At 45.7% G+C, this 26,347-nt stretch overlaps 4 protein-coding genes across 5 annotated transcripts in view; 3 read left to right on the forward strand and 1 right to left on the reverse strand.

The window, feature by feature from the left end:
* Nucleotides 1–1,013: 1,013 nt before the first annotated feature.
* Nucleotides 1,014–6,158, forward strand: pdcd7 (programmed cell death 7). 2 transcript variants are annotated; one of them, XR_007192255.1, is made up of 5 exons: nt 1,014–2,286; nt 2,597–2,735; nt 3,290–3,504; nt 3,606–4,411; nt 5,172–5,194. XR_007192255.1 is itself a non-coding variant. In XM_048232257.1 (5 exons), exons 1-5 carry the CDS (start codon nt 1,108–1,110, stop codon nt 5,302–5,304), a joined length of 1,770 nt encoding a protein of 589 aa, XP_048088214.1. In that variant the 5' UTR covers nt 1,014–1,107; the 3' UTR covers nt 5,305–6,158. The 2 variants fall into 2 exon arrangements, 1 of the variants encoding a protein (XP_048088214.1); XM_048232257.1 differs by having other exon boundaries at nt 3,290–3,520; nt 4,324–4,411; nt 5,172–6,158.
* Nucleotides 6,159–6,359: 201 nt separating this feature from the next.
* ubap1lb (ubiquitin associated protein 1-like b) lies at nt 6,360–19,532 on the forward strand. The gene is given in 7 exon segments (XM_048231777.1): nt 6,360–6,594; nt 8,644–8,784; nt 11,482–11,880; nt 11,882–12,100; nt 13,937–14,143; nt 18,008–18,109; nt 18,668–19,532. Coding segments are annotated over 6 exon segments (1,194 nt in total). The 5' UTR covers nt 6,360–6,594; nt 8,644–8,652; the 3' UTR covers nt 18,803–19,532.
* Nucleotides 19,533–21,533: 2,001 nt separating this feature from the next.
* On the reverse strand, nt 21,534–23,562 carry kbtbd13a (kelch repeat and BTB domain containing 13a). Its single transcript, XM_048231887.1, has one exon. It carries the CDS (start codon nt 23,237–23,239, stop codon nt 21,716–21,718), a length of 1,524 nt encoding a protein of 507 aa, XP_048087844.1. The 5' UTR covers nt 23,240–23,562; the 3' UTR covers nt 21,534–21,715.
* Nucleotides 23,563–25,860: 2,298 nt separating this feature from the next.
* The window catches only part of rasl12 (RAS-like, family 12), a 10,911-nt gene continuing 10,424 nt past the window's right edge, over nt 25,861–26,347 (forward strand). The window contains exons 1-2 of the mRNA XM_048232180.1: nt 25,861–25,872; nt 26,049–26,247. Coding sequence (XP_048088137.1) covers nt 25,861–25,872; nt 26,049–26,247 — 211 coding nt within the window. The remainder of the gene's footprint in view (nt 25,873–26,048; nt 26,248–26,347) is intronic.

The raw sequence follows: 26,347 nt of genomic DNA on the forward strand, positions 1-26,347 counted from the left end.
GTTTTACTGATTGGCAGGGGTGAAAGTAAGCCGGTACTGGCCGGTACGGAGTACCACTAAAATATTTGGAGAGGGTACGCCGTACCGGAAAGAAAACTATACTGTCTCTGAAAAATATAGCACTTTCAGCATGACAACACAACTGCTAACGTCAAATTACCAGAAGCAACACGTTTCCCCCAAAATATATTTCATATACATCGTTCTGAACTGTATCTGAATTGTGTCTAAACCTCCCGTGCAGCTGGACAGACAACGAGCAAGCTATAGCGCGCGTACAGTAGCCTACAGTAATTGCGCCAACGTGCACTGGTATCCAAAGTGTTTTAGCAGACGGACGTTTCTTGGAAAGTCTCCCAAATAAAAAAAACATACAGGCTAAAGAAAAATATGTTGATGTTTCAATAGCCTATTCTGGTTTTATGTGTGCAGTGTTTCGCTGGAGAGACAGGAGACAGACAGTGCGTGTACGGCTTAACCAGATCTTGCGCAGCAATAATGAAAGTGTTTTAGCGGACAGAAGTATGTTGCAGTCTCCCAAATAAAAAGGCATGACTCAAAGAAACGTGTTTCATGATATACAGTAGCCTATATTAAAAAAAATTGATTGGAAGTGGGAACGAGCAGAGTAACTAGGTTAAATAAATAAATAAATGTTGAAATTAAGTGTTTGCAATTTATTCATAATCAAAAACAGATGCAGGTGGGTTAAAGAGTGATACTAGAGTGATAAGAAGTCCTAGTGAATGCTTGATAAGTAGACTATAATACAGTAAATAAACAAATAAATAAATAATTAGGCTAAGTGAAATTTTCGGCGCGCGCTCTGGGCGCGCATTATAACTATATATTATAGTACCACCAAGAAATAAAAACTACTTTCACCCCTGCTGATTGGACATACATCTGACGCGGCCTTGGCAAAGTAGACTTAGAAAACGTCTACAGGGAACTTTAAATATGTGGGTGTGCTTGATAGTAGGACGCATAATTGTGTTGCACCACCATAGAAGACAACATCCGGTAGAAAATGGCGTGACAACTGCAGACTTCAGTCAACTAAGTTGTTCTTCAAATTTGAATGTGCTGTTTGTGGGATTCATAAACATGGATAACTCACCATACTACACACCCAGCGTTCAGCTGCACCAGGCGACGAATCCGCCTAACATGGATAGCAATTTCGGCGGACCTTTTTACCAAGGTCCATCTCCTGGATTTCCACCAGCCCCTTATCAGCCGCCCCGGGCTGCTGTACCAGGTAGCGTTGATAACTCCTCCGGTCCTAATTTTTGGGCAGGACCAAATATGTACCAACCTTCTCAACCACCAAATGCACCCCCGTGGCACCCTTTCCCACCACTACCCCCGGGACAAGGCAGTGCGGGATACGGATACCCACCGCCTCAGTATCAGCCGCCCCCGGTATTTGAGGGACAGCTGTGTCCACCGAACCCTCCACCCTTTGAGTTTGATCCATCCAGACCACCGCCGGGATTTTGTGAACCAGAATCAAACCAAATATCGGCGTTCATCGAGGCACAGCGCAATGCTTGTAATGCACCACAACAGCCTGAGTTTGAGTCCCACAATGATGGGGTCGCGAACCACTGGGCTCATGGACCTACCGCAGGTCTTCAGAGAAACAGAGACAGTAACAGATCCTTGGATACCCGTATACATTTCACCAGCACCGAGTTTCAGACTGTTGGGCAAACAAATAGAGACAACGAAATGTGTCAGAGAGGTTTCAACGATGCTTTCAATGAACCTCGACACCAGCAACGTTATCAGCCACTGGAACAACACTCACCGCTCGACGAAGAGACCAAGCAGAGAAAACAAGATGAACAGTGGTTACAGAATTTCGTGCTGAAGAGAAAGAATAAGACCCTTCCGCAGAGAAGCAGAATTCAAACGGCGAGCGTGAGTCAGATGAGAGAAGATCTATATGGTGCTGTCAAACTCGTGTCAGAATTGTCTCTCCTCTGTCAGACCTTAAAACTTAATTTGGAGAATGACGACGTCTGGACAGAGTCGTACAGCAAAGCTGTAGGATTAAAGAAAAACATTCAAGAGAAGTTAAGTTTCCTGAGTGACGCAGAGACCGTGTCAAGTATCAAAAAGAAGCTGGCGACTATACGTAAGAAAAGAATAAGGACTCGAAGGAAGAAAATTGAACAAATTGAGGAAGAACAAAAGCGAGAGGAGAGACTGGCCGAACGCCATGCGGTCATCGATAAATGGAGGATGAAGCGCATTCTGAAAGTGGAGGAGAAGAAGCGGGTAAGATTGGGCAAGAGGCCACTTACACCAGGTGGCGCTATGTCACAACAATTGGCCTGTATGACCATTGAACCAGATACTAGCGACTAACTGTTGTGCTATGGTGTACTGAAGAACATGCTCCCAATAGCCTCAATAACTGGAAGGAAAAATGTGATACTGCTGCCCACATTCTGTGTTATAAAGTCTGTGCATGGTGGTCACTCCTAATTTCATATGCTGGTCAATTAGCCTTAAACACTAGTTTCATTATATCTACCTATTGTATTTCATTGTGTCATCCTTTCACTTGTCTACCTGCACTGAACAGGAGGAAGAACTGAAGAAGGCGGCCGACTCTGTACTCTCTGAGGTGAGGAAGAAGCAGAGTGACTCCAAAAAGATGCTGGATATCCTCAAGGCTCTGGAGAAACTTCGAAAACTCCGCAAGGAAGCAGCTTCCAGGAAAGGTAAAGGACACAACTCTAAACAGTAACAGATTAACAGTCAATTACTTATTTATTACTTGTCTAATTACAGTAGGCTATTTCCTGCAATTTTCTCTCACTCACACACATTTTGTGTAGTTTCAACTGCATGCTTCAACTGCATGCAGGTGGTTTCTACTGTATGAAAGGTAGTTCTAAAGTATGACCTCATTCAGTTTTCAGACACCTGGCCTACAAATTGGCATAGCATATAATCACACAAAATGACATTATGGAAAAAAATAATACTCTCTGTAATAACTGTAAATATCCTCACTATGGTAAGGGGATCTTTTAGGCAATATGCTGTGTCAAACAGCTTTAATTTCATTTACAGTGAAGGTCAAAAGGCTTTTGACCATCACTGTATATTATTATTCTTACTAGAATTATCAGCATTGTTGCTGTTAGTATTTGCAATGGTGGTAGTTTTTCCATTGCTGCCTGTCAGAATGTTTAAGGTCCCTGTGCATAAGATAAACCAGCATTACAGACTAGTAAACGAACGTCCTGTGTGAACATGGCCTTGTCCTCAGGCGTGTACCCTGAGAAGGAGAGTGACGAGGTGTTCGAGGGTCACCTGCAGCGTCTGCGTGCACTGATTGCCAAGCGCACGGCCGTCTACAACGCTGAGGAGAAGGCCCTGCGCGTCATGCTGGAGGGGGAACAGGAGGAGGAGAGGAAGCGAGACCTGGAGAAACAACAGAAGAAAGAGCGTGACAAGTTCCTACAGAAGAAGCAGGAAGCGGAGGGCATGCTCTTTGGAGGGCATGCTCTTTGGAGGTGAGGAGCGGAGGGTGTGGCTTTGGAGGTGAGGAGCGGAGGGTGTGGCTTTGGAGGTGAGGAGCGGAGGGCATGCTCTTTGGAGGTGAGGAGCGGAGGGCATGCTCTTTGGAGGTGAGGAGCGGAGGGTGTGGCTTTGGAGGTGAGGAGCGGAGGGCATGCTCTTTGGAGGTGAGGAGCGGAGGGCATGCTCTTTGGAGGTGAGGAGCGGAGGGCATGCTCTTTGGAGGTGAGGAGCGGAGGGTGTGGCTTTGGAGGTGAGGAGCGGAGGGCATGCTCTTTGGAGGTGAGGAGCGGAGGGTGTGGCTTTGGAGGTGAGGAGCGGAGGGCATGCTCTTTGGAGGTGAGGAGCGGAGGGTGTGGCTTTCCTTATTTCCATATCAGTCACATTTACTGTAAAATATGAGCAGTAATGGTATTAATGTATACAATTTCATAACATTCTCCGGAGAAATATGACTCAGTCAAGCTTTCAAGCTTTTGAGACCTTGCACACGAGCAGCCATGCTAATGAATTGTAATTCATTCATTTTATTGTTCCACCTACCTGCCCAGGGACTACAGGTGGAAATTAGCAATATATGTGCTACAACCTTGCACAATGCATTTATTAATGTTTGCTGTCCCTGTTGAAATAAATAAATAAATAAATGGCATTGCATTACATTACAATAAAATGGATGGAGTTAGATTGATGCCTATGGCTGAGTGTGGAGCTGTGGTGGTACCGTGGGCCCTGTAGTCCGTCTCACTCAGTGGGTTCTGGTTCTTTCCTTTCTCCATATAGATGACGTTCCTCCTGATCATCCCCTTCACGCCTTCCAGGATTTTTATCTGCAGGCGGAGATTTCTTTACCTGCCCTGGTGCAGATACGGTGGGCTTTTTCTTTTCCTCTTTCACTGTGTTTGGAAGACTGGGATGGGATGGGGACTGAGTGTAGTCATTCAAAGACACTGTTTGGTAAACTGGGATGGGATGGGAATTGAGTGCAGTCATTCACAGACACTGTGTTTGGAAGACTGGGATGGGATGGGAACTGAGTGTAGTCATTCAAAGACACTGTTTGGAAAACTGGGATGGGATGGGAATTGAGTGCAGTCATTCACAGACACTGTGTTTGGAAGACTGGGATGGGATGGGAACTGAGTGTAGTCATTCAAAGACACTGTTTGGAAAACTGGGATGGGATGGGAATTGAGTGCAGTCATTCACAGACACTGTGTTTGGAAGACTGGGACACAGACACTGGGTTTGCGTAGAGTACTTTAGGCATTAAGACCTGCTGCTGCTATAGAAGTAGGGCCCAGCTGAACAAACCAGCTCCTCCTCTTGAACAGTTTAAGGAGTTTTGTTAAGAAAAAGATGTAGGCAGTATTCACTCAAAAGTAACTTTTTGATTTTGTATTTTTTATAAGCCAGACTTGGGGTCATTGAGACAGGTAGCACATTATTACTCAGACCTCCCATACTCATATTACTCAGAATTCAGATATACCGTTACATTTCCCAGTTCATGTTGATATATTGTGATATTGTGTGAAATCGATATGACGTGAACAACGATGTGGTGTAAATTGTACATGTGATTTTCATATGAAGAATGTCTGACCATACCACTGACTGTTTGTTCCCAGGAGGGAGTGGGACAGGTTCCTGGTCCCAGAGGAGCACCCAGACGGAAGTGCCGTTCCCCAGGCATGGGTCCTACCTGAGCCCCCGGCTGATGAGGCCTGGGCCAGTGCTCTGGTGAAGCACATCTCTCTCTGACTGATCCACTCTCTGTGATGCCCTCTCTGGGATCACATCACCAGTGAGGGATCTCTACTGTCTCTCTCACCCTCCACTGAAAAGTGAAGCACATCTCTGACTGACTGAAGTGATGCCCTCTCTCTGGTACATCACCAGTGAGGAGTCTCTACTGTCTCTCACCCTCCACTGCAGAGCCTGCATCCTGGCAAAGTACATCTCTCTCTGGCCTCTACTCTCACCCTCCACTGCAGAGCTGGGCTTGTTTTTCTCCAGCAGTGAGAGGTCTGTGAGTCAGTCTGAAGTGAAGTGATTTCAAGGGAACCAGTATGACTGAGATTAGAGACTGGTGAGCTCTGGGTCGTGAAACACACACACACACACACACACTTGTGTAAGCATAGAGATATGAGTGGGTGGGTTTGTTTACCAGTTTGGCACTATTGTCAGATAGATTCTGAGTATTTGGAGAAACCAAATCCTGAAAAGGTAAACAAAAGACTTACCATTGCTTAAGATGAATTATACTTACTAGTTTATCTGTCTGTGTTGCGCCCACCTGTCACATTGGAGAGGTTGCTACTTGGCACGTGCAAACTAATCCAGTTTGACCATTCACCACGGTGTCTGTCCTGAGGGGATCCTTCCTCAGATCCACCGAAAGACCCACAAGCAACACACACGCACACACACACACACACACACACACACACACACACACACCTTGTACAATATATTCTCCCGGTCATAGACAGACACACAAGCAAACACTGTTATTTGCCTGTATTTATTTTTGATATCTGAGAATATGTGCTCTTGTTTTGTATAAATTGTAATTTTAATAAAACACGAGTGGAGATGTTTTTGTTTGGGAATAGCGTTCATGTTTTTGTTTATTTGAGACTGGTTGTGGTTGGCTGGGTTTGAAGGTAAGCAGGTAAACAGGGCCTGTGTAGGTGTGTTTGTGTCTGGGGAGGGTGTAAGTGTGTTATGTCAGTGGATTAGTGACAAGGAGGAATTAGCAGCATCTGTGAGAATTAGCTTCCGTCTGTGCGCGTAGTATCTAATCACCCTCTCAAAACACACACACACACCCTCCCAGCACGGAAGACCTGACACTCCTCACAACGGAAGACCTGACACTCCTCACACACGTCTCTCAACTTCCCCACACACATCCTCCCAGCACGGAAGACCTGACACTCCTCACACACATCCTCCCAGCACGGAAGACGTGGCACTTCTCTCAACTTCCCCGTCACTCTTCACACATTCCCGAAACGCCTGAGAGAACGCACACTCCTGAGACAGGTGAGTTCTGATGAATTGGGTTCATGTTGTGTCATGTCAGTTGTCATATCAGTTATTAGGCTGATTTATGATCAATTAATGTTAGCAATTGGCATATGAAATTGGCATCAGTGGTACCTTGGTATTGTGACCTGTCTTGTTACCTAATATCTACAGTAGGCTATATGCAGTGTTTGTAGAAATGCCCACATTCATATGCTCAACATAAATGTGAACATGTTTCTTGTGTGACCAAATCCTCCTGGTTAAATGTTAGGCTTAGTTTGGTTTATCATTTTAGTTATGCGCAGTGGTGGACGAAGTACACAATTCCTTTACTTAAGGGAAAGTATAGATACACCTTGTCAAATATTACTCCAATACAAGTGAAAGTTGCTAAGTCAGATTTTTACTTAATGTGTAACTCCAGCGAAAATTGACCCATTGTCTTTTTCTGCATTAATACACATCAAATAAGCCGTGGAGACAGTATTTTTTGTTGATAAACCACTACAGAGCCCCCTGTATGCGCTATAGCCCCAAAACAGTGGATTAGCTAAGAGCGGTGAGCAAACGCCCTCCTGTGTGCGTTGACCTGTTCAAGTGTTGGAATGAATGAGAGAGCATGGTGCATAGAGACTAGAACTTTTAGAGCATTCTAAGAACTTACAATGTTAGAGTTCAGGAATTTAGCAGACTTTTTTGCCCAAATATTGTGGACTTGAATTTGACACCAGTAATTGGTGTACCTGGGAGCCTATGTTGTCTTTACATTTCACTAAGAGATTAAATGCAAAAGGAGAAGTTGCACTCTTAAACCTTCTTGTCTGCTTGATCCACAAAAAAAAAGATCAACCCAGAAGCTTAGTGAGCATCTGCTGGTAAAGTCACGGATTGGGTCATAAATCTGGAGCCATCTGCTGGTTTGAGTGGGCCAGACTCGGGCTGATCCTCCTCCCCATTGTGGTGCTCCATCGTCAGGAGGAGGCTGGGGGGCTGAGGCCCTCACTGGCGTCAGTGAACCAGCTGTCACCTCACCTGATGCTCCACTGGTGCTACGACAACCGCAGTTGCCAGGACAACAACCACTCAGACACAGATGCTGTGTGTTGTTGAAAGTGGAGAAGTTTAGGTTTGACTTGAGTTCAGCTATAGTACCTCTAGGGCTACGTAGGTGCTTGGGACAGGGTGTGTGTGGGTGTAGGTGTGGGTTTGGGTGTCTGTGTGTGTATGTGCCAGGAGTGTCCTTCTGCCCTATAGTATAATATTGTCCGTCCTATTAGTACTAATTGTCATTATGTTCTATGAGTGCAGAGGCCTTGGGACTGTTGGAACATTTTCCTTCCTAAAGTGCGTGAGGTAAATGAGAGGCTGAGAGGTTTAGTGAACAAATTAGTGAGCTATCATCTTGGAAAAACACATCACACCACAGGTCTTCTGTGAATGAGTCTATTGTTGGCTAGCTGTGTCCTGAAGGAGGTTATCAGCGTCCAACTCAAGTTCAGGTCTCCACCAATGATAATCCCGAGGGGGCGGACAGGGTAGATGGATGTGGACAGCAGGTAGCGCCGTGCAAACCTAACACTAATCCCAGGATCCTCCTCTTCAGTGAATAAGGGTGTAAATAGATAAAGACAGGTAAAAACAGCCTCCTCTTCATTGTGTAAGGGTGTAAACAAATAGACAGGTAAACATTGAGCCGCAACAGGCAAAGCCTTCCCAGAAGTCTGACTCTCATCTTCCCTGACGATAAACATCCACGCTTCCTGCTATCGCCATGTCCAACATCGGTCATCCTTATGTGATTCCTGGACACACGCCATCATCCAAGCCTCTTCCTCTATGGAAGTCTCTGGATTTAAGTTCTAGAACTTCAGCTAAATTCCAGAGTTCTTGGATGGAAGAGTTGTAGAAATCTTTATCTGACGTTAGTTTTACTGAAGTAGTTTTACTGATATTCACCCATTACCACAACCCATTAGTCTACTTGTCACCACAGGACATTTGCGTGTTAGGGTGCTGAGCATGTTTAACTGTTTTTGGACTTTCCCTCCCTCCCTCTCCCCGCAGACGTGCAGCATGAGCTCAGTGGAGGAGGTGCCTTTTAAGATCCCGCTGGGCGCGCTAGGGGAGGTGAAGGAGGAGGTGGAGCCGGTCTCTGCGCCCGACATCACCGTTCCAGACTACCTAACGGTCCTACAGGAGACAGAGGTGAGTGCAGTTCGAACCTCCTGCCCACCAGAGCCAACGGGCCCCCACTGAAGCTATCTGTGCAGCTCCCACTTGCACTTTGTTGTGTGTGTGTGTGTGCTCGCATATGTTTGTGGGGTGGGAGGCAATGTTTAACTCATACACTTTGAAATTCAGAAATCAATGTATTGTAGTTATATTTTGCATGAGATTACACAATATAATCTTTTTAAAGATTGAAAGTAAACAGGCTATTTAAAAGAATGAGCTAGTCCAGATAAAACATGAGGCTATACTGCATGACATTGACAAGATGATGAACAAGTGTTTATCCACAAAATGATAATATTTAAGTCTCATCACTGTACCAGAAAAATCCAACTTCACTCATTCATGTTTGTACAGCCTAATTGTGAAATCCTCTTTTTTTGTTGTTAGTTGTTGTTTTCTGAAATGCACACAATGTACTTTGGATGTCTAATACCAAATTCCAAAGAGTCAATATACATTACTCTTATGCATTGCAACCTTTCCGTCAAGAGGCAGGGATATCTTGACATTGTATCTGGCGTTATACGGTTAGGATTATGTTCTACAACAACGTATCATTCGTGTTTCTTTCCAAAACACCGATTTTAATTCCATCATAGCCATGTGTTCTCTATATATAGGCTTAGGGCTGCAGCCAAGATGTTGACATTGGATGGGTCTGAAGATCACTGCTGACACGCTCTCAAAAACACGGTTTCACTTTAATGTGATAAGGCCGTGGAGTTTTTCAAGGAATAGTCGCGCCTGGCCTCTTCTCTTGGCCATCTGATCCAAGCGGTCGTCCTATGACCCTATATGGACCTGTGCTCAAGGCTGCCTTGTTTGAAGGATTTAAACTGAAGTTGTCCAACTAAAAGGCGATACCTGCACTAGGTCCCTGGGCAATTTGGAGGAATCTGGTTCTGGAATGTTATATCATTTTTGGCCACGGTTCGCCCTTCCATCACGAGAGTCGTCTGCTCTGCGCGTTCCCCTGCGTTCCTTCATGCTGCTTTTACTACAGATGAAGCCGTTTGTTTTCCTTCTGACTAAAAGTGTTGTTTTTGAATGGCCTCCAAGTCAGTCTGGATGTTCTGCCAAAACAATCCGTTTCCTGTTTTACTTAATAATCATTTTGTTGTTGAACGTTGCCATTGTATACTTTTTTGATGAATAATCACACACACAAACACAAATACACACACACACACACACAAACACAAAGAGACAGAGAGACCTTGTTTCGATCTGTATCTTTTGCCTGTAGCTATGGAACAATTTATTCATTCCAGTGTTTTTTTTTATGAAATGCTCTATGAAAATGCAACGCAAGGATTATTGCTATGTAGTAGTGCAATACTTACTGTCAAAAAGGTCGACGGCCTTGTAAGCTATAGCCACAGTGTGTGGTGCTTGAGGGATTTCCCGAACCTGCCGTGGTTCTCTGAGCAGCAGTTAAGGAACCATCTGGTGACCCTGGTTACTGTGAGGAAAAATATTATGGTCTTATATTTGGGGTAAGGGGAAGGTGACAGGTGACAGTCGGTCAGTATTTGCTGACAGTAAAAGTTAGTTGTCAGGTAATTCAGGTTCACTGACAATGAGGTTACATTTTTGTTGATTATTTGTATACAGTCTGTGGAAGAGTTGTTGTATAAAGTATCCGAAACCCACACTTAGAAGTAGAAGTAGGAGTAGAAGTACTGTATATTTGATCAGAAAATGACTTAAGTAAAAGTAATCTATAAGCAAAAAAGTAAAAGTGTTTACAGTACTTAATTATGACAACTAGCCCATTATAAAACATATTTAAGTACTGAAAGTAGAAGCACAAAGTACTAGTAAAAGCTTTCAAGTCCAGGTGGAGTGACAACCCCCTCCCTTCACTATGTTTTTAATGAAAAAGAAAGCAGCCAGAACTTTGGATAGGCTATTAAGTTCATGCAGCACCTTCAAACTTGGTGCGTACACTTCTTACACAATGTCTTCGAAGCCTTAAGAAAGGTATGGCTTCCATTGATTTCACTGCTGCTTCCTTTTATAGGCCTATAATGAAGTTTATCCAACATGTTAAGAAGGGCAGTTACATCATACTCCATAAATACGCTTTGAAAACCTAAAAGAAAGTGCTATTAATGAAAAGCAAGTAGATGGAATTTTAATTGAATTCCGCTCCTTACAACAGCCTATATAGTCCTTGGTGTGCTATGTCTTGGCTATATTTGCTAGGCCTTAACTCTGTCACTATGACTTCATTCATTGCTGTGTCCTGTGGTGACAACAGGTCAAATCTTGGGGTTGCAAATATCTAATATGATGAATGGAAACTGTGGCTTTTGTTTTCATTTGCACATTATTTTAGCCTGCCTTCTACTTAATGCTGTTAATGAAAATGTAGTTGAGTTAAAGTATACATTTAATTTAAAACATGGAGTAAAGTAAAAGTAGAAAGACTGCTCTGAAGATCTTTAGGATACATATTAGGAACATTTGAATTTGTTCCAGAACCCACCATTAACTAAACTTCAAAACTTAATGTAGACTTTTCCCAGTTCTTTTTGTTCTCCTGCAGATAATGTGAGATGAACTATCACCACCTATGTTGTCCCAAGCTCTCTTAGAACCCATCATTTGATGGACTGTAGAACCTAACTTCTTGTCCATTCCCTGTTCTCTCTCTCCCTACAGTATGCGTTCAGACTGGAGAACTGGGTTCTTACGGGCCTCCAGGGGGGATACCCAACCCAGCCCCAGGCCCAAGTCCCACGCTCCCCCTCGGACGTGCTGCCCACCTGCCCTCCCTATTGGATGATGTTCAGCAGCCCGCAGGAGAGCCGTCTGGCCAGCAGGTGGAGCAGTGACCTGTGGGAGCCCAACCCTCTCCGCCGCTGCCGCAGCCTCAACGCCTCGCACCTGCGCAACATCGACGGCCGCGTCCACTTCACCATCTCCGACTCGGACAACGAGGAGGAGGAGGACAACAGTGGTGGTGACGTCGGGGTGACAGGCACTCGCTGTCAAGGGGGAGACTTAAAGAACGGTGCCGGGTCCTCGCAGCGGTTCCTGGACCTGCCAGGGAAGCCGGTGTGTACAGGCACAGTCGGTTCCATCTAGGCCGCAGCAGCAGAACCAACTCAGGAACTTGCGGCAAGCATCCCTGTCCGCGCGGAACCCGCCCCGCCCGCCGACCCTGAGGAGCATCAGCCTGTCTGATCAGAGATCGTCACGTAAGAAGACCTCCATCACAGTGTCCAAGAAGAGCCAAGCACCGGTCCCCACCATCAGATACACCAAGCCCTCTGTATTGGTAAGGGCAACAACGTCCACACTGTCTCACTACGATCAGATACAGTTTTTCAAAGCTTGTGCTGTTATTTACCTGGGCGTCATTCATATGCACGTGCGCAGTTCTTATGATCATTAAATTTGACCTCCCTGTGGATGTTATTTGGGCATCATTCATATGCAAGTGCGCAGTTCTTATGATCATTAGAATTTGACCTCCCTGTGGATGTTATTTAAACTTCCTAGAAATCATCACTCTCTCGGTTTTCTTAGACATGTTTTTCCTCTCCCCCCCACGCCTCACCAATCCTGTCTTTTGCCAGGAAGTTATGTCTGTCCGTCCCAGTTGACAAAGATACGTTATTTTGGGGTTCTCTGTATCTTGCCCTGCCTGGTGCCCCATATAAATCCCACCAAGGAGATTGACTTCTCTTGTTGCCATCTTGTTGAAACACAACTGACCTGCAGTGACCACTGTTCGACCCATGCCACACGATTCCCAGAAACGGTGAGTGTGTGGAAACGAGCAGCTGAGAGCAGCGTAGGTTAGTGGTGTCAAGCCTAAAGTAGCTGATCCTAGCTTCGGTCAGTTGAGACCGAGCTATAAATGTCTCTGACCTGCTAGGTGAGGTTAGAACAAGACGCACAAGAGATTTAAATAGCCCCCATACAACACAGCCCTGCTAAACAGCTAACAGACACATGAACCTGGAGCTCTCCACAGCTTTCATCAACCATGGACATGATACATCTATAAATGTTAATGAGGCTAAATTATATGTGTCAATATGAAGGTCACTTTGATGCAAATTCTCCATGATTATCAAATCATGCTTCACTTAGAATGGACAAATATCTCTCTTTTTCTTCATCATCATCATACCACTCTCAAATGTCTCAAAACATACCCTGTCTAATATTAGCCAGTGAAAAGTCTTTCTCTGGGATCCAGCCAAGTTGTCACCATGCTGGTTTGGCTTTGAGAAGGAGGTCTGTCGTTCTCAGCAGCATATACAGTATTATATTGTCCGGTTCCGTCCTGGAACACAGAGTCCAGCTTTGGAATGGACCTGGACCTGGTGATAGTTTAGAGCTGAGACGGCCCAAGTCCACTTTAACGCTTTGAGGAGTAGCCTACGACCACAAAAATGTGATTGACATGCTGCCAACTGAAGGTTTATGATGTAAGAATGAACCCAAGTGACCACTGTACATGATCTATAGAGTATGACTGCTGGAATGAATGAAAAAAACACTTACTCCTTAGAGTATTAACTGTTTTGGAACTCTCAAGTATCACCCACTAGAATTCCCACAGGAAATTTTTAAACATGGACACATCAAAATGATTTCAGAGCCTTTTCCCTTCCTTCCTCTTCTCCTCTTCTCATGTTCTCTCTCTTTCTTTCTTTCTTTCTTTCCTTCTCTCTTTCTCTCTCTCTACTTCTCTCTTTCTCTCCTCTCTCTCCCTCTCTTTCTTTCTCTCTCCTTCTCTCTTTCTCTCTTTCTCTCTCCCTCTCTCTCTCTCTCTCTTTCTCTCCTCTCTCCCCCCTCTTTCTCTCTCTATCTTTCTTTCTCTCTCTCTCTCTCTCTCTCTCTCTCTCTCTCTCTATCTCTCCTTCTCTCTTTCTCTCCTCTCTCTCTCCCTCCATTTCTTTCTTTCTTTCTTTCTTTCTGTCTCTCTCTCTCTTCTCCCTCTCTCCTTTGTTTATTTCTGTTATGCCTCTTCTTCGGTCTCCCTCTCTCCCTCAAACGTTCTTCTTATCTCCCCATCTTCCCATCGCCATGCTGCTGTGTGTCCGCTCTCCCTCGTGTCCCTGTGGGAGCTGGTGACTGACTGTTGTTTGTTATGTTTCAGTCCCTGTGCTCCTTCCCTCGGCCCCCGCCTGCCTGTGGAGAACCTCGGCCGCTGGGTTCCCATGCGGTGGTGGACTCCTCGGTGGAGCTGCTGTCGGCACTGAGCGACGAGGAGAGGGACCTGGTGGAGGCCATCACGGAGCACGGCTACTCCCTCAGGACCGCCATCATCGCACTGCAGAAGACCAGAGAGCACAGCTCAGAGCAGGTGTGTGTTACACACACACACACGCGCGCACGCACACGCGCGCACGCACGCACACACACGCACGCACACACATTCATACACACACACATGGATACACATACTCACTCATACACACATACAAACGCACACACAGACACATACATGGATACACATACTCACTCATACACACACACACACACACACACACACACACACACACACACACACACACACACACGTATGCACACACACACACACACATGTATGCACACACACACACACACACACACACACACACACACTCACAGCTCCAGCTAAGAAAAACGAGGAGACTAACATTTTACCTCTCTCCTGGCCATAATGGCTGTGTTCAGAAACAACACACGTTCATAGCTGCGTCACTCACACACTTAAGTTCTGGAACATGCCATTTAAATGCAAGAGTCGTCCATGGCTGAGATTAGATTTACACTCTCATGAACATTTTGGAACAGGAAGCGCATACAGGGGTTACATCACTATATCACTAAGTGTGGCATGTTTCCTGCATAATGGGCAGCATTTTTCCCTGATGATGAAAGGGAATTTAGCTGAACTTATGTAATGTGTACTGTACGCTGCCAGGGAGCCCCCCCAGCACACCTTTATAGCTGCCCTCTGCCGGAGCTTTCAACTTCCTCCAAGACCGCCTCTAATTAGGTTCTGGAGGAAAGGAAAAATAACATCATAAAAAAGCAGATAGAAGATCTCCTCGGAAAGTTTCCACAACCTGTCTTTTATTACCCCTCCCTCGCTTAATCCTCATTTTCTCCCCCCTCTGTCTCTCTCTCTCTCTCTCTCTCTGTCTCTCTCTCTCTCTCTCTCTCTCTCTCTCTCTCTCTGTCTCTCTCTTTCCCTCTCTCTCTCTCTCCCTGTATCCCAGAGTAGTTGAAAGCCAAAACAATCTCAAATGTTCCCACATAGACGTAGGAAGTGGATGTAAAATAGTATCATCTAAACCAAGGCCTGGGGTCAGCTTTCTGGATGACTCACCATCTCTGTGTGTTTGTGTGTGTGTGTGTGTGTGTGTGTGTGTGTGTGTGTGTCTGTGTGTCTGTGTGTCTGTGTGTCTGTGTGTGTGTGTGTGAATGCTTTAAATATCCTAAAACAAAAAAACTCAACACCTCTCTATGGCATTAGATGAGCCCACTGGGAGGACAGAGTACAAAGGTCTTCTAAAGAGGATAATAAATATAAACTAAAAATATATTAAAAAAATATATAAACTAAAAATCCAAAAAATAAACTGTAACACTTTACGGGAAGAGACGGGTACATGAATTAATTCATGATTTATGCATTACTTCATTCCTTTATATCTTATGAATCATCAGGAATTGACATGAGTTCATAGTCTCTCATTCATCACAACCTCATGCACTAACAACTAAGACGGGGTCTTCAACCTTTTTCAGCCCAAGGACCCCTTGGCTGAGAGAGACACTGAGCACGGCCCACTAAGACATTAAGTACGATTGGTACATCATTATGATTTATGATTTTTTAAGCATGATCATCATGATAACAGGAATTTAAGGTTAATTGCTCATGAGCTCATCATGTCTGTTGCCCCTCAACTAAAGTGGTGAATAATGACATGTGTTTAGAGAACTGCAAAGTTGTGTTCAAGTCAGAATTTGAGCGGTTATGACCACATTTTTGGCAGAAAAAGAAATAATCATGATCATGCTTAATAAATCATAATTCATAAAGCTGTGTCCAATGTACCTAATGTTTTAGTTGATGTGTTGATGTTCATATATGAGGTCACGAATTACAAATTATGAACTCATGTCAATTCCTGATGATTCATTAGATATTAAAGAATGAAGTAATACAAATCATGAATTGATTCTTGCATGAATTCATGATCATTCATGTACCCTTACAGTAAAGTGTTACCAAATAAACAATCCCAGGCCACAGCGGCTGCTATGTTGTCATGTGAGTCTTCACCAGTGCCCGTGATTACTGCTGTCCAGTGGGATTAGATAGATAGATAGATAGATGGATACTTTATTGATCCCCAGGGGAAATTCAAATTAAACACAGCCGGGGTCAGTGGTGGCATGGGTAAGGAGATTAATTGCCCTGTTTAGGGCAGACTGGCACTGACCTTGGTGCCAAGCCTGGAGCAAGAGGGCAGCAGGTTGTGGCAGGATCAGAGACAGGCTGGGATTAATTAACCAGATGCCCTACAACTGCTGGCATTTATCACACGCACAGGCAGGCAGGCATTCACACACGCACACACACATGCACACACACACACACACACACACACACAGGTACACACACACACACACACACACACACACACACACACACAGAGAGAGAGTCTGTAATCTTCATCCTCCCAGTGCCATGTTGTCTTGTGAGAGTCACGTTCTCTCCTTCATAAGACTTTGTCCTTCTAATCCTTTTATTTATCTGTTTACCTGCATCTGTCAGTCTGCCTTTTCTTCCTCCCAGTTTGTCTGCTAGAAGCTTCACCCACTGGCACTTCTTTGTCCTATCTCTCACCTTATCTACCTTTCTTTCCCTTTCATCCTCCCTCTCTCTCTCTCTCTGTGTGTCTGACTCTCTCCATCTCTCTCTCTCTCTATTTGACTCTCTCTCCATCTCTATGTCTGACTCTCTCCATCTCTCTCTCTCTCTATTTGACTCTCTCTCCATCTCTATGTCTGACTCTCTCCATCTCTCTCTCTCTCTATTTGACTCTCTCTCTCTGTGTGTCTGACTCTCTCTTTCTCTCCTTCCATCCCTTACTCTACATGCTGTTCTCACCCTGCTCAGATGACAGTATGCTGATGTCTGTCCCTGGCTGGAATAGTGTGTCTCTGGGTTTTTATTTATCTGATAGGTGTTAATCTGACGCCTGTCCCCCTTGTCCTGAGATGTGGTCTCCGGCCAGGGTTGTGTGTCAAATGGCTCAGCTTTCAATGACACACATGCAGTTTAGTGAGAGACTGACCTCTGGTCAAATAGATTAGACATATACCAGTGGAATATGCTAGATCTTTTTTGTTGTATATGTTGTATATAGATTATATTCTGAATATACACTGGTTGCATAAAACATTGTAAATATGCTCATTGGTCTCCGTAAATGGAAAGAGCCTGCCTGAATTGGCATGTGATTTGGCTTCAATGTGACTGAAGGTTAGATACAGTCTAATTAAGGACACAGCTGTTCATCAGAGGGGTGCATACATTTTATTTCCAACTAGGGTCCAACTTCTGAGTTGTATTTGCCAATCTGATCGCCACCAATCTCATCATTAATTCTGCCATATGAGTCACCTGACCACAGCTGTCACCTGTTACCGCTGCACAGTGTGTTTCACCTGGACAGTCTGTCCCATCCGCAGCACCATGTCCACCTGGGTCCCGGTGTGTGCGCCTCCACTGGAGCCACTTGCCCATCTCACCTGAGGTCACCTGCAGCAAGCTGTCACTTGTTTTGTCTGTGCACTCAGCCTCACCTGGCTAATCTGCCACAAATCTGTTACATGCCTAAGAAACGCACACATTGCACGGTCGAAACATTGGCAAATTAAGACACTGCATCTAGGAAACACACTAGCTGAATCCCAATCTCTCCCGTCACGGACTCACAGACTTTGATGCGTGTTCCAGCACCACATGGTTCACATTTTCTAAGAACCGTTGGCAAGTTAAGAATGTCCACTGCTTCTGGGAACACAGTGTGTGGTTTCTTCCTTTTTTACATGGTACACCTTTACCTGCATGTCTTACCTGTGCCACACTATGCCCCACCCCCTCCGCCTCCTGTGCCATCCAGCTCACCTGGTCTCCCCTCTATTGTTGTACCTGCCTCCGTAGATCCTGAATTACCTGGTGGCCTGCAACCGCCTGTGTGGCCTAGGATATGACGAGGCCGAGGTGGAGGAGGCTCTGGAGATGTTCCAGAACTGTGAGACCAAGGTAAGTGCAGGCCAATTCACCTCGCTTATGTAATGTTAAGTCATTACCACGAAATACTCTGTGTGTGTGTGTGTATATAGTTAAGTCTACTGCAGTAGGAAAGCTAATTACTTCCTGAACAACTCTCAATTAAACATGCACTATTTTTTAGCACTTATGTAGGAAGAGGTAGCAGCCAAAAACTAAAAAGGGTTCAACATCACACACACACATGTCTCGAAGGTCAATGAATCAAGAATGCCTATATGAAATGTATATACAGTCCACAACAATGACACAATATGAAAACACATTTCTCAGTATTTATTAATGTTTATATTTTCAGACAAAGGAGACTCTGAATAAGGTTGTATATTTCAGCATATGATGTAAACTGTAAAGAGAGTATGAGACTCTACACTCTACAGCATGCTAACAATGTGATTCTGTTCTATTCTCCCTTCATCCCTTCCTCTTTTCCTCGTCTCTTCCCTCCCTTCATCCCTTCTTCTTTCCTCCTCTCCCTTCCCCTCCCTTCCTCACTTCTCCTCCCCATCTCCTCTCCCCCCTCTTCCGCAGGCTGAGGAGTTCCTTCAACTCCTGAACCAGTTTAATGAGATGGGCTTCCAGCAGAACGCCATCAAGGAGGTGCTGCTCGTGCACGAGAACCACCGGGAGCGCGCCCTGGAGGAGCTGATGACGCGCGTAGCCTGACACCCAGCTGGACCAATCCCACAGCTCAACACTGGGCCGTGGCCTGTGAGAATAGACACGGCTGGCCAGAGCTAACCAATGACACAACACAACACTGGATGAACTGGGTATTGTCCTGGCACACATGGATAATTCTGTGTGCACTGGTTTGCTATGCCAAAGCTTTCTTCCTATCTCTGGCTGGAACAGAAGGGATTGAACACTGTGGCCTTGGAAAGCCACCTCTCTGTGTATGCACAGCTCTGTACATACATAAGCTGATAAGCACATACGAGCATTTATTATACGGCTCTGTTCGACACTTATCCCATATCTCGACTTATTTTCCCACGATGGCCGACGAACAATACGTTATCCCTTCAGTATGTAGATCAGTAGGCCTAATGCAGGATTTAGTTTCTATGTTACTGTTTAGACTCCCTGTTTACTGTTGTTATTGTTGTTTTTATTGGTATTATTGCTACTGGTTCGTTCTATGGTGCCTCCACTCACTGGTAGGACTGACACAACAGGCCTTACCCAGAACCGCCTCTGAAATGGACACGAGCCGGTCCGGATCTGAGAGGGTTCTAGTTAGTAGATCCATGTCATGTCAGATCTAAATCTGTCCCGTTGTCTGGTACTAGCTGATTAGGCAGTTTTGCACCAGCTAAATGTTTGCACTAATCTGTATATCACAGTTGTTTAAAAATCATCTTGTTTATATGAACTGTATACAATTTGCATCTGTATCTGCATGTAAATACATGTTTGGAAACAAACTCAAAACTGTGCAATGACTTATTTTTCAATGACATTTATTCAGTTGTTTGAACAAGGTTCAAGTAAACTGGAATCAAAAGAGGAAACTCATCATATTTCGATCATCATGGTCTATATATATTTTTTCACAGTATATCATTTCAACATTCCATGGATTTCCTTATGCTTTTAGAGCAGGTTGTGCTCCATCCCCTACAGAACAGGATTTTGAATGATAAATCTTCTGAATCAGTTTGGGGGGTGCTGTGGCGCAGCAGGTTACAGCGCCCGTACCATATACGGGTCCAAGTGCCCACAGGGACCATGGATCCAAGCAGAGACTTTCTAATGAGGAGACACAGCACTCAAAGAATCTCCCATAGAAATGTATGGGGTTAGTTTGTAATGCAAATATGGCAGTCGTATACATATATCCCGCCTTTTCTGCCATCAAAAGTTGACATATGAATACATCGTGCCAATCATGTTGTGAATACATTGTGCCAATCGTGTCGATCTTGCAGCTGGAGCGAGGTTGGCGAGGTTGGCGTTGTGCCTATGCCCATCAGTAAGTATATAAATCAGTTACTGGTGTTAATCATATGCCCATCAGTAAGTATTTGGAATAGTTACTGGTAAAGATGCAGACTCATTTGAGACTGTAGGGATGTTGGCCAAATAAAATACAACTGTAGACAACGTTTTGCATGACACATGTTTTTCATTTTAATTTCTCCCCCTCTTTGGGAAATCAAAGCTCCCTAAACTGTTCTACTTATTTCAGTAATCACACACACGGCTTCTCCCATAAGCATTTCATATGAGCCATTGTGTTACTGAGCGATCAACAGATGAGAGAAAAGAAGATGTACTTCCTGGCAAAGGATAACAGAATTGAGAAAGGAGAACACTTTTTGGCCAGCAGACAGGGTGGTTGTCTGCTTGAGAACACAGAATTCGGCACTGGGCACCAGATCCCTTGCACAACTTTGAGGTCAAGTTCAAGTTTCGTAACCAATCACTTTCCCTAATTGCGGATACTGGTTAATCTTTCTCATCTAGTTTGACGGCTTTAATTTAACCTGCTTTCCTTACGTCACTCATATAAGGGCTGTTCTTTCTCTCTCTCTCTCTTTCTTTCTCTCTTTCTCTCTGACTCACCTCTTTCTTTCCCTTGGCCCCACTTGACCCGACATTCCCTGGCAAAGATCCCCCCCTTTGGAAACGGAATCTCGGCATTGGAATCTCTGTGGAACATCAGCCCTATAAATGGTTTGTTTGATATGAAAACAGAAAGGAGCCCTCTGCATATTTGTCTTCCATTAATATATCCCCGAGGACAGAAGCCATGTGAGTCAACAAATTTACAAAGAACATTGATGGAACTCAAGAGAGAGTTACACTTGTAATGATTTTACATAACGACACCATTGAAAATGTGGCAACCAATGACTATATTCACCAGACGATGGATTCCCTGTCCATCTGTATGTTCAGTTATTGGTGGATATTTTTAAGAGTAGCACAACTCATCATTGTATTGTAAGTTGTAAGTGTGACACCTGCTTCCTTTTTTTTTCTACCTCTACAATTTACTCTGTCTTGTTCATTCATCTTATTCTCTCAGCATTTAAAAACAAGTGACCTTCAGTTGAGTTAAAGGTGCTCTAAGCGATGCCACACGTTTTTAAGGCTAAACATTTTATGTCACTTACTGCAAACATCACCTCACCAACCGCTAGCTGTCTGTGCCCTGTATACACTGTAAGAAACTGCAATCTCTGTGGACAGCCCAGGCTCCAAAAACGGCAACACAAACAACCTGGGCAAACCTAGCCCATAAAAACATAACAAACTGTTCCAGCAAATCACAGACGATATGCACGTTTAAGAGAGTTAATTGCACGGGAGCAGCACGGGAGGGAGGGGGAGGAAGTAGCGAGCTAGCTTTGTTTTGTTTGAAAGTCAACAGAAGTGACGTTACCCAGCATCGCTTAGAGCACCTTTAATGCCCATTAACGAGGGTCATTTTAGAACTCTCCTGTCCAGATCTAGAATTCATACTGACCATCATTTAAAACGAATGAATTGAGTTAGTTATTACATCAACAGAAGGAACCCTCCTTTAGCGACATTCTAATCATGTGTTCGTGACAGAACTCTTCCCAGACATTAATCCAAGCACGAGGAGTGGGCGTTGGGGGGCCAGACAGCATGGCGACCCAGCTCCTGGCGGCTGGTGGGGACAGTCTTCTCCAGGGGTTCTCTCTTCCTCCTGGGCAGCCGCAAGAGAAAGGTCCACATGGTCCCGATGCGGGGGAAGCCCTTCCTCGTTTTCCTGCTCTTCCAGCGGAGATCTCTGATGGCGTACTCCTCCGTCACCTGGCGGTTTAGGGTGAACACAGAGTCTCCTCGTACTGCGGCCGTGAAGAGCGCCTCGTACTGCCCTGGGATGGCGGTCCACTCTCCTGTCGTCAGGTTGTAGCAGTCCATCATGCATCGCAAGAAGTCGTCGTCCGGGCCGTTCCTCATGACGTAGAGATTGTCCCTGTGGGACACCATATAGTGACCGTAACTCTGCGGTCGAACAAGAGTAGTGACTAACTCCCACTGGTCACGTTCGACCACATACTCGTAGATCTCGGTGGCGTCCTTTGGCCTCCACAGGCAGATGAACATCCGGTTCATGGCTTTGGTGCACGGCACGTTGGTGGCGGTCCGCGGCAGGCTAGCCGCAGGTGACCAGGTGTGCTTGGCGGGCCGGAACGCCTCCACTGAGGCCATGGGCTTCCGTTGGAACTCTCCGCCCAGGGCGTACAGCGCCCCCTCGTGGCCCAGCAGAGAAGCGTTGTAGCGGAGCTGTGCGGGGCTCGGGAACACGCTCCAGGAGTCCGCCTCCGGGTCGTAGCAGAACCCGGAGTCCACCACGTTCTTGCTGACGTCGGCCACCCCGCCGACAATGTACAGCTTGTTGTCGAGAACGGCCACGCTGGCCATGGTGGTGCTGGCGTCCAGGGGCAGGCTGGTGAGCACCCTCCAGTCGTCCTCTTCCTCGTCCAGGTAGCACACGGTGCGACAAGAGTCGCGCAGAAGCTTCGTGGAGGGCGAGTGAGTGCCCACCATCACGTACGAGTTGGGGATGAGGGACTCCACATAGCTGATCATCTCCTGAGGCAGACATCTTAGGTCATCCTTCAGGTCAGCGTATATGTCACGGATAAACAGCGCAGCGCTTTTGAAGAGGTCCAGCAGCCCGTAGACGGCCGACGTGTGATACATCAACAAGCAGTTGTCCGAGTCGATGATGTTTGCGAGATGCTTGGCGAGCGTCTGGACCTGGAGGAAGGCGGCGCACTCGATGACCTCGACGATCTCGTCCGCGCTCAGCAGGGGCCGCTCCCCCTGCAGCACGCTCAGAGTGATGAGGAACCCGCGGGCACTAAGACCCTGCAGCCTGATCTCCTCCTGCTGGCTCTCGCGCATGCCCGACTGGAACAGGGCACGGAAGTACTCACTCTCCCCTGCCAGGAGAGGGCGCTCTGCAGGGAACACACTCCCGTCCACCCGCACCCTCACACACACTGGCGCTGCCTCTTGCTTTGGTGTGTCCACCAGGGGACACGGCGACCCGTCGCTCTCGCTCTCTGAGCCAGAGCAGCTGCCAGGCTCCATCGAAACTCCAGCGTCATCCTTCATCAGGATTCCCGTTACGGCTCGAGCCGCTCCGCTACGCAGCTGACACCACTTGCCATTGTTGCCAATTCTGGGGTTAGCGTTAGCATGCTGCAGCTTAGGGGCCTTTCCACAGGTGATAGGCAGACCTCTTCTACCACGTCGCTTCCCGTGGCAGCACCCACGGCGAGATCGTCCAGGTCTCCACGGCGACACGAAGACGGGTCTGCAGCACGGTTTGTGTTCCTTCCTCGCAGTCCCCGTGCGGGAATAGTGTGAGGCTATAGATAGCTGGGTGGCGGCGCGCGGTGAAGGCCGAACGGCATTGTTGCGCGCGGAGAGGGACGTAGGCGATGGCATGAAGGACAGTGTGAGGTGCTGACAGGTAGGACGAACGACCACTGAGCTGCGCTGGGCAGGCAGCTTCCCTGGAGATTTACTGCCCTTTGTTCCAGAGTCCTGTCTGAACTACAGTGCCAGCTGGAGGGGTGTTGGGTGAGGGAGGGTTGGCGCACGGCAGCCTGGGTGTCTTTCCAAATCCATGCCAATGGCACAGAGTCCGCTGCTGTCCACGTTTTTTAATTTAGATCTTGTGTTGTGATGATGGCATCTCTCTTGTGTTGACCTTCAGAAGCATGCGATAGCGTTTCGGTCCCAAATTTACGTCAGGGTGACACTCAAAATCCATACCAATCTCTTAGTGTCCATTGTCCACATTGCTTAGACATGTAAAGCATGCCAGAGATACCGGTCCAGTGTGTTTCTCTGAGGATTCTCCTGCTGTCAGTCAAAGAAGTGTTAGGAAGACTGCAACTGTAAAACTGGTCATATCTTGAAGTCACTGTCAGAGGCTCTCCCCAGCAGTGAAATCCCCATATCTGACTCTGAACCTGATACCTTTATAGGGGGGTAGGAGTGTGTCTGTGTGTGTGTGTGTGTGTGTGGGGGGGCATCCCATAATTTTTTTCCACTGAGGCTTGGCATTGTGGCCCAGGGTGGCATGCAAGGGCAGCGTTATATGCAGGCACCATAATCCAACCTAAGCCCCCCACATCGGACACCAGACACCACTCCCCAAGTGGGCGTTGCATAGTTACTTTGCCGCGCGACTAGCCGCCACTACATCCCATCATTAACACAGCGATATATGTCCTGCATACTGTTGTGCATCATAATATGCAGCCACCAAGTTCCAGTAAAATAATAAACATCACAACGCTACATGGACTTCCAGTAGCATTGTGATATATTATAAAAATATACAAAAATATATTATATATTGTAATAGATAGATAGATAGATAATATATTTAGGAAAGAGTCACTCGAGGTGTCTTCTCCAGTCAAAACAAGTGTGCACTGTATAGCACAACTTCACAGTATCCTGGTAGACTATAAACTGTATACATAAGTTTCCTAAATTCAGCACATGCTTTCTTCAATAAGTAAACTTGCTAAATAAACTCATCAAGCAGCGCCAGCATGTGCTTCCCAGGCCCTGTCCCATTACCATGACCTTGGACTTGCTAATGACCAGGATGCTTAGAGTCAGCCACAGGAATAGATGAGCAAGGAAACAAGGTGTCATGACAACCACTGGGAACACTCCATACATGTTCAAGAAACTTTATCTGTCTTCCAAACGAAGTTGTCACAGAGTGAGCACCATACTAGTTTTTAAATATAAGGGTGCATGTGTACAGAGTTAAGACCTGAAGTGCACACCCCTGGATGGGCTAAGATGCATGCACGGCATTCAAGGATAAACCAGACGTTGCAAATACAACTCACAACAGCTGTCCATTTGCAAATGTCCTGGACAAGTACATTTACAGCAGTGTCTCATTACAATGTGCCTTATGTGCATTTCAAAGTGCATAAGGTTTAATAAACTACAGGCTTACAGAGTAATGAATTATAGCTCTTTTCTAAACTCTGGAAAGATATATTAGGTGAAATATGGTGGATGGGTTAACACTTCTTCTAAGGATTAACTGTACAAAGAGGTGTTGCCTTCACTTGCAGACTGGGTTACTTTATAGCCCTTACTTTATAGCCCTGGGTGGAGTTTACTTTAACACACACACACACACACACACACACACACACACACACACACACACACATACACATACACAGACACATCGATCTTGAGATTAGATTGCTTCAGAAAATGTATCAGTTACCTGAAACTTAATTGTTAAATGAAGTGGAGTTTTGTGTGTGTGCACATCGTTTGCGTGTATGTGTGCGTGCATGTACTGTGTGTGTGTGTGTGTGTATGTGTGTGTGTGTGTGTGTGTGTGTGTGTGTGTGTGTGTGCGCGCTCAACTTTGGTTTTACACTCTGGAAGAAGAGCATGTGAACGATGTAAATGATTAGAGCTGAATAGGCTCTCCTTGCCACTTAATGCACAGCCCATTCATTCAAACACAAAACTTTGGGAATTGACTTTACGCACCCAAACTCGCGTGAATGAGGATATGCGCAGCTCAGATTTCTACTCGGTTTTCTGAATGTTAGTTCAGGGATTCCTTACAAGGACTTGGGGAGTCATGCCCTGCGTGTAGGCTAAGCATCCGGACCCTGAAGCACATCTGAAATTTCCGTCAAAGTCACTCTGCGATATTGTAGTTCCTCGGGGAAATGGGAACTGAGGTCAGGTTTATATTCTTAGCCTACAACATGTAGAATCGGGTTTGTTTTCAACTAACTTCACGCGTCTTCATGCTCTTCCGTTAGCAGTAGTTTCAATTGTTTTCTGTATGCAACAGAAGACGATGCCCTGCATATTTTTATACGAGTTTAGCTATGATCGCCTCACAGGTAGATAGAATTGTCTATCGAACAAAAGCCATGGTCTCCGTACTCTGCTGTTCTGTTATCGGCTCGTTTTGTCTCGCATCCCTTGTGTGTCCACGATATCCCTGATGTTTGGCAAAGGCAGAAGCTGTAATATTGCCTCCGTTGCGGAGCGGGGACCTGCAGAGATTAATATTGCCGTTTTGGGAGTCACTGGATCCGGAAAGTCAGGTAGGCTATTACCGATGCAATAGGCTGGATTACGAATCTTTCAGCATATGTGTTGTTGGGTGAAGACATTGTATGATGAACACATATTTGATGCACAATT

This window comes from Alosa alosa, chromosome 21 (genome assembly GCF_017589495.1).
Source record: "Alosa alosa isolate M-15738 ecotype Scorff River chromosome 21, AALO_Geno_1.1, whole genome shotgun sequence".
In the NCBI taxonomy this organism is placed as follows: Eukaryota; Metazoa; Chordata; class Actinopteri; order Clupeiformes; family Clupeidae; genus Alosa; species Alosa alosa.